Raw genomic sequence first — 14172 nt, forward strand, 5'->3', positions numbered from 1 at the left:
GTAACTTCTGTTTTTGGACAGTGACAAAAAGGTTTTATCTGTCCGAATAGTGACCGCTGCCGCCACCGCCGCTGGCTGGGGGGAAACATAATTATGTGACTGGGATTTTTTGCGTAATTCGAAGCTGAGAGTTGTTGACTACGGTACAACCAACAAGTTGCCAGTTACGAAAGGGTGTTTGGCTTGCTCGAGTCCAAATTGGTTGCAGACCAGTTGTAATAGTTTATGGGGCAACGGGAAGTTGACATACACGCGTTGTATTTCCTAGTACAACAAGGTGAAAAGCGTTTTTCCTCGCTCAAGAAGGTCATCAGTAATGAACTTGATGGCTGGAACATGGATGTTTTTCATCGGGTTTATTTGTTTGATTCATTCACGATTTGAAAGTCTATTTACAAAATAATTAACTCGTTACATTTAATATGTACAGATTTTCTTCCAACAGTTTTCGTTCGCAAATGGTATTCGATTTCATAAAAAATAGGACAGTCAAAAAACATGATAGTATCGTTAGGAAAAATAATAATAAGAGTTACACCAGCAAGTTTCTCCGTTCGTTGTTAAATACATTATTCATAATTTGCTTTTTGTATGAAAATATACAAAAATAAATCAGAAACTAAAATTACTTCACTTTCACGATCGCTTTACTATGTATCTGATGGTAAAAACTAGACCTTGCAGTGGAAGTTCATATACGCACCGCTTTATTTTCCTTACACTCTTTGCGGCCTCCGATTCTTCCTAATTCGTTTAGCTCCGACGCACCATATACAGCCAATTGATTTTCCTACCTTTTTCCCATTTTACCGAGCCGCCTGCCTCAACAGAGCTGTTGTTCCGCTACCGCAGCTTCCGGATTGACTTCATATATCTATACACGTACTATTTACTACATTTTGTGCACCCAATTCCGAAACCGTATCAGCCAGTGACTTCAACGAGAGCAAGAAAGATGGAAAGTTCCCTTTCGGCTGAAGCGCTTCGCCAGTTTCGCGCGCGTAATTATTCCCTCATAGTAAATATAAAATCAGCTCGAAGGTGTTTTCCCTGAGCTCTTGATGTTGGCCGGACTTTACAATTGCTTAGTTTTGTCTACTTGAAAAAGAAAAAAGAACCATGGGAAACTTTATCCGGCATTGGATTTAAATGTATTACTTGTGCCCCTTATTGTTCAGGGTTTTGCGGAACTTGAACTGATGTTTTGGGATAAATAGAACTGTTCCTAAATGTAATGAACGATGACCGTTAATTGTCACTTCGGATTGCCTCTCGCGTTCCGAATCTATTACAGCTTCAATTGCGTTTAACTTCACACACAAGTAGCGGATTGCTTTGCTACCAAACAATAGCCGAGGAGTTTACGGGACGGGCCCCGTTAACGACTTTTTTTGGTTGAATCACGACTGATTCCGTTAGTATTGAATGCATTTGTCACGTGATTAGGTGAAGGTATGACAAATCATCAGCAGTTATTTGGCTCACACCGTCCGAAAAGATAAATTAAATCAAGGGGTACGGATAAGATGTAACCGAGCAGCTCCGGATGTTGGGAGTATGCAGTCGGACAAAAAATGGAAATTGACCGAAAATTACAGTTAATAACTTTTCATTGCAAACAAATATAGGAAACTATTACACCATATTTTTTCAATGCGAGACGCTTCGGTTGGCAGGGGAAGAAATATTTTGGCTTGGGAAGTAGTGTGAGATAATAGACTAGTTGCGCTGAAAGTATTTACATAAACTGCGCGAAGTGTAGTAGAAACATTATTATTGCGCCTCGCAAAGATGAGCAATTGCAAAGATGTGGAGTTGCAACCAAGGTGCAAGTAGTTGTATGGCGTCTATGTGTAATTTGAAATTCAAAAATTAGCGATCTTTGCCTCTGACTCTATCGTGTTCAGAGCTGCGCTTTTTTTTTCTATTTCTTTGGATGTAAATACTCCGACAGAGGTGAAGAGAAAGGTATAGCTTAAGATAGAGGAGCCTATCCGTTTATGTGATACGAGACTAATTAAATTTTAAATCCTAAATCCCTAAGCTACAAGACTAATGCCATCCGTGGCTGACTGGGACGCAGACCTTCTCCCAAACAGGTTTCCACACCTTCTTCCATGCGGGCACCTGAATTTCCTTCCAGGCTGGGACCTTAATTTCTTTCCACTCATCCTTCCATTCTAACTTTTTCTCGGTAGCCCACTCCTGTTTCTTCTCAATGCGCCACACTTCAACCTTATCTTCCTTCCACGCTTCTTCCTTCTTCTTTACCCAGATCTGCTGTTTTTCCGTGCGCCATACCTGAACCCACTCGTCCTTCCATTCCAGCTTCTTCTCAGTCTTCCACTCCTCTTTCTTCTCGGTCTTCCACACCTTCTTCCACAGGGGCTTCCAGACCATCTTTTTCTTCCACAGATCGTGGCTAGTGTACTCCCAACCGTGTTCATCCTTACCCAGGAATTTCTCGCCCGGAATGCCCACCTTCACGGTGTCCGGTACCCAGATCTGCTTCCACTCAGGAACCTGAACTTCCTTCCACACTGGGACCTGTACCTCCTTCCAGACCGGCTTCGTCACCTTCTTCCAGTCAGGCACCTTGACTTCCTTCCAGGCTGGAATCTCGGTCTCCTTCCAGTAAGGCGTTTTCACAATCTTCCAGTCGGGAACCTTAATCTCGCGCCAGATCGGCACTTCGATCTTCTTCCAGACGGGGATCTGCTCCTTCTTCCATTCGGACTTCCACACTTCGATCTTCTTCGATTCCCAGACCTTCTTCCAGTCCTCCTTCCAGCCTAGCTTTTTCTCCCACACACACTTCGGTTCCGGGTGGTGGTGCTCGTCGTGACCTTTGTTGAAGAAGAACGGAGTCGGACTACGTTTCACGCGGACTGCAACCGATTCGTCTGCCAGAACCAGTGTGGCACACAGGCTGCCAAATGTTACCTGGAATTGGGGAAGAGTAAATAGTTGTAGTTAGTTTCAAAATGCAAATAATTGAAAAAAAAACCTATTCTGAAATGGAGTGCGCCAACGAATGTGAATATATCATGTTATTGTCGTATAGATATTAATCACAAGCAACTTCTAAAATAGGGGTTTTAGTTTTGATCTGGTTATATATTTCTTAAGACGATTTTTTCGTGAAACCACTGAAATGATAAAATATTCTGAAAAACGACCTGTGCAACAAAGTGAATATTCATGTTGGGTTTTGTATTACATTGTACTACATTCCAGCTCAGCCTTGTATCTAGAAATTTGCCATCCAATCCACAACTACAACTAAAACATTTCACCAATGCAAATAATGCATTACATCGTTTCGTGCACAGTCCGAATTAGAATTTTGTCTTCTTTACATTGTAACCTAAATAGGGAAGAGTGAGGACACTTGATCCTTGGGGATATTTGATTCCCCTTCCATATCGCATAATCTAAACACCAAAGGAAACACAATATAAAAAGAAAATGACATATTTAGCAGTTTATGGTGTTTAAAAAACAAATCGAATGTATTAAATTGGTTTTGGAAAAGTTGTATCTTATTTTTGAAAATATAGGTTACAATACATCTCGAAGATCTTTTTACGATTTTTTTGAACGATTGTATGAGTTCGTCGACAAATTATTTATGAATGTTTTCAACTACAATTACTTTATAAGAGCTTTTGTCTAGAAAAACACGTTTTTCACAACACGTTACACAACTTCTACAAAAAAAACTAATTTTCGTTCGCCTCATACAAGAGGTACCTTTGATCCCTGTAACACTGGGTACTCTTGATCCCTATCATTAACTCTCACACACACTTCCGAAATGCAGAGGAATAGAAATAATCACTTACATAAAGTACCCGATAGTATAAATTAATCTAAAATGTTTGTTTCGTGAACAAATTTTGATATAAGTTATTGAAAGTTGGAAAAGGCCGTCAACCAGCACTGATTTAGGGTAATTTCGGGAGAGATGCCGCGTCAGGAGAGATGCCGCACTCTCTATATCTCGTATATGGGGTCGCTTTTATACGGTAATATGATATTGTGAGTTTGTCTTTCGAAGAATTATAGCTCTAGAGATGTAAAATCATCCTTTTTAATTACTCACGAAAATTTTATTAATGATTTTGTGCGCTCAGTTGCATCACGGAGTGCCGAAAATTTTTCAGCACCACATTAAAATTTCGCTTTTTTTAAATTGTTCGATTTTTTTTGTGGTAAATCATATGTCGGTTGAATAGCTGGGACCTTTTAGAAGGCATTCTGATCATAAGCACGATCATTCATAATTTTAGAGGAAAATGGCATCATGCGGCATCTCTCCCCTACAATTGGGAGAGATGCCGCATCAAAATTGCGGGTGAGATGCCGTACTCAATGGAAGAGGATGCATAGCTAAAATGTATTTTTTTTCACCCAGGAATGTCATTAAATGATCATTTGCGTCAGGTATAGGATTTTAATTAGGTATATCCACAAACTAACGGACCTAACACAGTGACATATAGGATTATGAGTCTATTTATCTATATATTTAAATGGGCGACATGTATCTAAGTATTAATTACTTCGGTTTATTCTTTAAAGTTTCAGACACTAATTTTCGTGAACGCATTAATTTGTAGTGATGTCAATATTGAGATAAAAGAGAAAATTTGAACGAATTGATGCTTTTTTAATATGAATCTTTCAAGAACAAACCTAAGTTGTATAAATTCATTGGGAGAAACAGCCAAACAGTGCTTTTAATGAACTGCTACACCGACGAGTATGTTTCTATAACTTTTGGGTAAGATTCTATTGTCTTTTCGGTAACAGACCACGCAATTGCGCATTGCGGTATTAAACTCATATTCCCGCAAAGGTAGTAAACGGTGGAATGGCGAATTTCGGTTGCTGTTCATGTATGTGCATCATACAATCATACAATTCAGTATGTGTCAACCTCGGTTCTGTTCGCATTAAGAATAATTCGGTCGATTTCTATGATAGTATTAGTACCGAGTCAAACCAACCGGAATCCTGGCGGATATCAAACCAAATTCAGGCTGGAATCTACCCCAATATTGGCAGAAACCAGCCCGAATTACGGATTTTTTACTTTGTAGGTTGGATAGCGAAAAACAAATTTTGGGCAGTTTTCGGATCCGGCCTAGTTGCCAGATCCGACACAGTTCCCGATCCGGACCAGTTCTCGGATCCAGACCAGTTCCCAAATCCGGACCAGTATCTAGATCCGGACCAGTTCCCGGATCTGGACCAGTAACCGGATCCGGACCAGTACCTGGATCTAGCCCATCTCCTTTTCCCCTTTCCAAGTCCGGACCTGAACCAGGCCCAGACTTGGTGCTTAGATCCAGACAAGTGTCTGGATCCGGACCCTCGGTTCGGACACGTGGATCCAAATCATAGGCCTTGCTTCCCGTCAATGACGGGAAGGACTGTTCATGTTTTGTGCAGTCGCTATCTTGCTGTCAACGTCCGTGATAGAAAAGAAATTTCAATTTAACACTGGCTGAAGTACCCCACCACTATTCTGAGTCGTTTTTTTTTCTGACTGTGCTTTGAAGCTAGCCGAGTGTGAGCCGATCTTCAAATACAGAATGTGTCGTGTAGAAAAATCGAACCTCGTCTTTATCCCCATTGTGTTTACTCCGCTTGAAGCACAATACAATGACAAGCGAAGTGCTACACACTTCCAGACAATACGACGCGTTAATATTTATTGAATAAGAATTGATGAAACATGAGTGCGACGCAGAGAAGATTTGAATGTGTTGGTATTGCCGTTTGGGGAATTTTTTGTTGGGACCGTTTTGGCATGAAACGTCGTGCTATTAGAGCATTTTTTTCTCATTACCGTAAAGGTATTACGGCCGAGTTTTGGGTGTATTAGTCATAGTGTGCTCTGATTGTTTAGCCCTAGTAGGCAGGGGATCAAGTTACCACACTTTTTACAAAAACTTCATTTTGACATGATTTTCAAAACTGTTCATATTACTGACAGGACATGGTATTTGGATTTACATATTATTCACAGCTCTTACAATTTGAATTGACTGCAAAATGACGATATTTGCATTCAACATTTTTATTTCATTTAAAAATTATGTGAAAATAACAAAAGTGGGATCAAGTATACCCACTCTCCCCTATATCTTCGGAATTATACCAAAACAAAATAATCCACGATGAAAAAAATTGACTAGGAATGCATGCTACAGTTAGGGATGCCCGATTAGTTCTCGATCAAATCAAATTGCCGCATTTGACGATTATCTGGTAATCGATTAGTTAGCTTCGATTATAGGTCGATTTTTTTTAATGCCTGCACAATATATATTCTGTTGTCAATTGTAATTCGCTCCTAGAAAGTTTTGAAACACCATAAACTTATGTTTTTGAAGTAGAATACTTCTAACGTTTCAATATAGGGTTCTCGTTTCAAAATTTTCTGACAGAATTTCACCCGATTTTTTAAACGTGAATATCTGCCTTTGTACTGAATGAAAAAATAAGATTATTACGCTATCTGATGAGAAATATGTACAACAATTTTGTATCCAATTCGGTAGTATGTACAATTACTAAAAATAGCGGAAATAATGGAATTTATGAAAGTAGTAATTATCTGATCCATGATTGGTTGGTACAATTCGCTCAAAAAGCAGGTGTTGCTGGGACTGCCTCTTTTTCATCGAATGACATGCGACGCGTATAAAAAGAGAACACAAGAAAAATTCGTTAGTTGCCAACAAAACTATTCCACCAAGCTGGTCCATCATTTCAAGACAAATTGGTCTAAAAATCTCAATATTAATTACAAATAGCTTAGTACTAAAGATGTAAAGAAATATTCTGTGTCACTTAAAAATTAAATATGTTAGCCATCGACAAAAACTAAGAATAAAGATCATTTATCAAGTCATAATCAGGCGAAATTCGTTAGTTTGTGTTCTGACGTAAGCGTAGCAGCTGCTGCGTTTCATGTCAGCTCACATTCTTCGATGGTAGGTAATAAATACCATGACTGCCGCCAGGCGCTGATGATTCTAATCATGAAATGACGTGACAATGTTTGTATTTCAATATCACACTATTGAAAAACAAGCAAAAATGAACAGATCTCGAAAACGTGAAAACTCCCATACATCAGTCAATCTATCCCCGGCAGAGCCGTCAATAGCCCAGTTAAACTCATTCCGGAACCGGTTCGGATTTCTGAATGGAGTCATTATGGATTCCAAATCAAATGCAACAACCGATTCCGACTCAGAATCGGTTGTTGCATTTGATTTGGAATCCATACTGACTCCATTCAGGATTCCGAATCAAATTCCGAATGGTTTTACCGGAGGGAGCAGGTTAGTAATTCAAACGAACACGAAAAGTTATAAATAAATGTGCCGCGTGCCTGTTTGAATCAGTTCTCGACAAACATAGGATTACGGCTTAAAAGCCAACTGTCAAAATTCTCTTTGAAAGGAAATACCGGACAAACCGTTACTCGCCAATCGTAGATATTGGTAGTAAACAAAAGAGAAAACTTTACTCTTTCATTAACTGCTATGAACTGTGTTTAGCCACTAACGGTTTGTCCGGAATTTCCTTTCAAAGAGTATTTGGATAGTTGGCTTTTAAGCCGTAATCATATGTTTCTCGAGAATTGTTCTTTTGCCAGACAAGTAACATCGTGTTTATAGCGTCTCGTATCACTGCTACCGCTGGGGGTGATCCGATGTAAATAGCGCGCGGCTGGAAGAGTTGGCAAACCTCAGTTGAAGTTGTCTAATTGTTCCATTCTGCATGTTATTATTGTTAAATTAAAAGCCCTTTTAAGGGCTATAACAATAACAAACAATAAAGAACAAATTGGAATATTTCCAATCATTGACAGCTATAATCCAATTGCGCAGTTTATATTCGTTATTTGTTGCTTGCGCGTATATTGACAATCTGAAATTTGCAACAATCTGTTGTTTGTTTAAATTTATCCTTCCGAAACAATACAAAAATGTACAGCTACTTAAAATACATTTCCAGGTTGAAATTAGCAAAACCCTGTGATTTATTAAAAATAGTCTTTCGGAAACATAATCCAAAATTTTGCAATGTTTCAGAAAATTGGAGGATGTGGCAACACTGCTAACTAGCGAAAGCCGTACTAAAAAGAATCCGCAAATATTTTTTTCGTTATTCTGCATGAGTCCTTCTATCAACAATGCGAAAGTGATAAAAGCCGATGTCACGTTTCAAGCTATCAGTATTTCTAGAGAAAATTTTCAATAGGACGTAAGTAACAATGAGAGATTCTCTTTGAGGTCTTTCTCTTCTGTTCATTACTCGGCCATTCCAACATTTACTACTCTACTCTTTGCATAATATTGTAGTAAAAACCGTCGGCTTTCGATATGTACTGGAAAATTAGTACAAAGTGTTGTAATGACGTCGTAATAAACGAAAGAGAAAGTAAACAAAGAGAGGCTCTCAATGTTACTTACGTCCTATTGAAAATTTTCTCTAGATTTCATATTAGATGCTGAATAGAAAGGTTGTTTCTTTTCATTTAGAAATATTTATCTGATGTAAGTAACATGCGGCTGGAAAAGATGGCAAACCTTTTTTTGCAGCTGACTAATTGTTCCATTCTGCATGTTATTTTTGTTAAACCAAAAGCCCCTAGTTAGTTCAATATGTTTCATTCCATAGCACGCGTGTTTGTGTATCCCACAAATAGCCCTTTTCAGGATTCCACTAATGGTCCTCTCCAGGACCCCACATACAAAACAGTTAATTGAATGATTCCTTTAAAATCGTTCTTTTTAGGACCCCAAATATAGAACATTTCAGAGTTAATGTTAATTAAACCACCGAATATATAAAGATACATATGTTATACTTTCTTCGTTTACGAATAATTTGATTTATGACCAGCTATTTTTCTATCGTGCTTGCAAACATTTGATTTGATAGCAGGTATTTAAAGATAGATGTACCGTTTTGTTTGTGAGCATCATTAATTTATGTTCCCATTTCATGGATTTGAATAAAACTTTTTTAAAACTTGAATTTATCACACTATAGGTTATCGATTTTAATTTAAAAATTCAACAATTATTTCTAGTGACGAATAGCATGCCTGTGTGTAGTTCTGGAACAGTCGATGGCATTAACGGGTTTTAATTTGGCCACGGATAATATTGCTTGTTCATAAAACTGCCTGCATTTTTGATGTCATAGTGGTCGTGTCTTGCACATAACACTTATTTTTTTAAGAGCTGAATAAATGGATTGGCGATGGGGTGGTTTGGTGCGAGAACCGCGCTCTCCTGTTCTTTAAAATATATGTGGCGTCAGGTGCTTGCACAGATAAATTCACCACGGCGCGCGTTCCAGTGTGCACCGTGATGAATTTATCTGTGTGTTTGTTTCCTCCGGCAAGCCGTAATGCGTACTGATTGTTTCGTTGTGTAAAGGAGATGGTGTTGGCTTATTGGATACTGATAATATGATTTTCTATTGATGATTTGATACGAGTTACTTCGGAAAGTTTATTTACGAGTTTATAGTGCATTTTTTCACTACCAGGAGAAATTTAAAGTACTCGGTCCTCGGAGCAAACTGAGAAAAAGTTTTACGTTATAAACTCAGTTAAATAACGGTCCATAAAACAGATTAATTGTATCCACATTAAGCCCGGCTTATTTTGTGTGCGGCTAAATGACGCCATGTGCTTTTTACTTATTTTGTTTGCGAATATCGCGGCAACACAAATGAAAAGCTCCATTATTGTGAAAACTCCACTCTAAGATACCTGCTTGGTTAAGGTTCGAGCATATTATTATTTATGAAAACATGAGGTAAAACGCACCTCCTAAGGAAATATGATCATAGTTTAGCTATAGAACATTAATTGGGAGGATTTAATAAATATCATCCAACCAACATTTCCTCCTGTAATCGCAATCATAACGCTTTGAAAAATGATCAAAATTTTAATGATTCACAACAACAACGGGACAGAAAGCTCATTGGACTATTACGTAATGTTGTTTTCATTTGAGATTTCACAAAAGTGTAGCTTTAAATCGTCTTAGGTTATGCAATTATTAGGTTTTCAAAACAATTGTTTTAGATTAGAAAGATGGGTAGGTAATGTCAACGACATTAGCAAAATGAAGTAGCCTATATTTTAAGTTATTAATACTATTGCTGCAATTTTTACTAATTTCTGAAAGGTTTTATTAGAATAAGTTATTTCGGTATTTCTAATGGAAATAGCGAAATAACGGTACATGTATATACGATTCTCTACTGTTGTCAAATGAATTGATTCACTCTCATTTAATGCTCTTGTCAGGATTACCATATGAGGATAAATATGTTGGAATATTTTAGGTTTCGATGTACGTGTACCGATATTTCGGTATTTTCATTAGAAATAACGAAATGGCTGGTTTTAATATAACCTATCAGAATATAGTCAAAATTGTAGCATTCGCATTAACAGCCTAAAGTGTATTCTACTTCACTCCGATTATGTCTCTGACATTACCCACCCATCTTTTTATATATAATCTACTGTATAACGTGGCAAAATTAGGAGTATATCAAAAATTGTTAAAGAATTTTTGCATGGATGCCCAAAGGTGATACTTTAAGGGATATTTTAATCATTTTTATTATATATTCAGCAAAATCGTTTTCTAGTGATGATGACTGTATTAAATAAGACAATATTATTACAAACGTAGTCCAACACAATTGTTTGTTTAACTTCAGCTTAAAACTAACTGAAAATAGTAGAATTGCTGTGCATTGCACCAACTTTAAAAAATACATTTTTTGAACATTTTATTCCATATTCGAAGTCAAAGTTGCTGAGGCAGTACTACAAAACAAGTACTACAAACAAGATTTCAGCAGTACTACAAAACAAGATTTCAGCTATACAAAAAATATTCGAACTCTTCCGATCTTGTCCGATCCACCAATCCCAAGCGATTTGAAAATATTGATTTTTTTGCGAATTTGAGGTACACCGAAATGCTGTAGGACCAAATACTATGTTTGCCAAAATGTATCTCTATGAAAATATGCACAGGCGTCCCTTTTCTTCTCCCTTTCCCACTGATCAACTGTTGATGCAACTGGAAAAACAAATGTATTCACAAAGATCTCCTAGAAATTACTAGTATTCGAAAGGATATAAAAAATTGGCCTCTGCACTGGTAGGTGGGTAGATGCCAAATTGTTCCAAAAACTAGTAATTGTCTATTTTTAGTTCATATTCAGGCATAACAACAACAATTGCAGCAGCAAATAATTTTGGCCAAGATTCGACCCCAATTACTTCTCTGTGCGTCGAGGAGAATACAGCGGAGATGAACTTTAACCCTCCGGCACTCGTATTTTGTGCAACTCTAGCGAAATCTTCTTCCAGCACCAGCTGTTGCTCATTCGGGGAGCCCTTCGCGCGAGTGCCGGAGGGTTAATGAAATATTATGTGACGTTGTACAATCGTTTATTAAAAATACCTCGCCCAGTGCTTTCGAGTTTTGTAGATCGAATCTCATATAAAAATTTGTTAATTTTCTGAATCTATAATTAGGTTTGATGAAAGATTTCATTTGAAAAAGTTATAACAGATTTATAGAATGAAGGTCAAATCGTTGTAACGTCGTGTGTGTTGATGGTATATAACCCCTTAAGCACTTGAGGGTGTACATTCTGAATTTATAAATATCACGCTAGTATAATTTCCTGTTTATGAAACAACTTGAAAGCGTTTTAATAAACCATTCGAGGGAAGCTTTAATACTATATCTGAAAAATCATTTAAGCGTCTGATAAAAGTTGATTTACGTGACGTTACAACGCAAAGTGTATCCTGCTGTAATTTTTGTTCCGCACATCTAATAAAAGTAGTTGGAGGCTTTTTGGAAAAGTATTTTTAAATAGAAAGAGAATCTGGAATATAAATTTTAACAAAATTCTATTTTTTTGATAAACTGAATAAAGATGCATTTTTCGTGACGTTATAACACAGAAACAATCAAAACTTCTATTAGTTCAAAATAATTTAGTAGTCAAATATGAGTGAAACAGATTAAAATTTCAATAATAGTTTTATGAAATAGAACTTTTTTTAGAAGTCAATAATCCAGAAACCATTTTCCGTGAAATTCAACTTACTTCTCTATATATTTTTCAACTATTTTTAGAAATGTCAAAAATTTGATTACATAATTTTTCAATGGTTTAAACACTACCGAAACGAGAAAAAAAATTGTGATTACAAAATAACATAAAACAAAAACATCCTTCTGGTGTACAAGCCCGCGGAATGTGTCTACAGTATACGTAGCAACCATGCTTCCCACATTTGACGTTCCTCAACCACAATAAAGACAGCTTCCAAATAATTGCACGGAGATTTGGGGAATTCGTAAAAAAATCAGGTGAGAGATGCGTAATATGTAGTAACAAAAATAACAATATATAATCACAACATTTTAATCAATACCGCAATCCACTTATAACATTGAATGGGATAAGGTACCTATTTTCGCCTTATTAGGGATGGTACCACATTACTTCATTAATAATTTTACTATTTCAGCTTCTTTGCTTTGTTATTAAGAGCCAATTATTTTATATTCTTATTATAGAGGATTTAACCTTAAGGTCAATCGCCTCTTATTAAGAGCCAATATGATAACAAAATTGTCTTGAGAATGGTGAAAATCTTCTGTTACAGCACAGCAAAAACTTTAATCGAGTACCCCAATTATCGCAATACAATTTGAGCTAATGCGTTGGGCAAAATTTGGCAGAAGCTGCTCTAACCAAAGGCTTCAGATGGGTAGAATGATAATAAAAACCGATTTAATCCACCTAGCAGTGAGATGAGACATTTCTTACACATTCACACACTATTGGATTAGTTTGCAGAACTCACGAGAAGTAAGCACCCAACTAGAGGTGGAATGAAAACAGTTTCTAGTCTTGCACGAATACAATCTCGAATAAACTGAATAAATTATAGAAATCAACAAAACGACCGAAATAAAAAAGTAAAGCAAAAAATGAAATAATAGGTTTTTAAATTCATAAAATGAGTAGAAAAATTAATGTAAATCAAAATTATAATATACACAAATCAAATTAGATTAGGTTATTAAATAAAAATTAAGATTATATTTAGAAATAGTTATAAGATTAATAGAATAAATTGACTCATACTAACAAATTGAATGAAATAAAACGAATGACTGAACATTAAATGCATAAAATTGAAGATATGAATAAAATGCATCTAATGAATCAATTGAATCAAATGAATTAAATGAATCAAATGAATCAAATGAATCATATGAATCAAATGAATCAAATGAATCAAATGAATCAAATGAATCAAATGAATCAAATGAATCAAATGAATCAAATGAATCAAATGAATCAAATGAATCAAATGATTTAAATGAATCAAATTATTCAAATGATTCAAATGAATCAAATGAATCAAATGAAACAAATGAATCAAATGAATCAGATGAATCGAATGAATCAAATGAATCAAATGAATCAAATGAATCAAATGAACCAAATGAATCAATGAATCATATGAATCATATGAATCAAATGAATCAAATGAATCAAATGAATCAAATGAATCAAATGAATCAAATGAATCAAATGAATCAAATGAATCAAATGAATCAAATGAATCAAATGAATCAAATGAATCAAATGAACCAAATGAATCAAATAAATCAAATGAAACAAATGAATCAATTGAATCAATTGAATCAACTGAATTAAATGAATCAAATGAATCAAATGAATCAAATGAATCAAATGAATCAAATGAATCAAATGAATCAAATAAATCAAATGAATCAAATGAATCAAATGAAACAAATGAAACAAATTAATCAAATGATTTAAATGAATCAAATGAATCAAATGAATCAAATTATTCAAATGAATCAAATGAATCAAATGAATCTAATGAATCAAATGAATCTAATGAATCTAATGAATCTAATGAATCAAATGAATCAAATGAATCTAATGAATCAAATGAATCAATTGAATCAAATGAATCAAATGAATCAAATGAATCAAATGAATCAAATGAATCTAATGAATCAAATGAATCAAATGAATCAA

General features: G+C 35.8%; 1 protein-coding gene across 1 annotated transcript in view; it reads right to left on the reverse strand.

Moving 5' to 3' along the window:
- Positions 1-360: 360 nt before the first annotated feature.
- Positions 361-14172, reverse strand: part of LOC131678743 (golgin subfamily A member 6-like protein 25) — a 29405-nt gene continuing 15593 nt past the window's right edge. Inside the window, exon 2 of the mRNA XM_058959029.1 lies at positions 361-2943. Coding sequence (XP_058815012.1) covers positions 2053-2943 — 891 coding nt within the window. The 3' untranslated portion in view covers positions 361-2052. The remainder of the gene's footprint in view (positions 2944-14172) is intronic.

This window comes from Topomyia yanbarensis, chromosome 2 (genome assembly GCF_030247195.1).
Source record: "Topomyia yanbarensis strain Yona2022 chromosome 2, ASM3024719v1, whole genome shotgun sequence".
In the NCBI taxonomy this organism is placed as follows: Eukaryota; Metazoa; Arthropoda; class Insecta; order Diptera; family Culicidae; genus Topomyia; species Topomyia yanbarensis.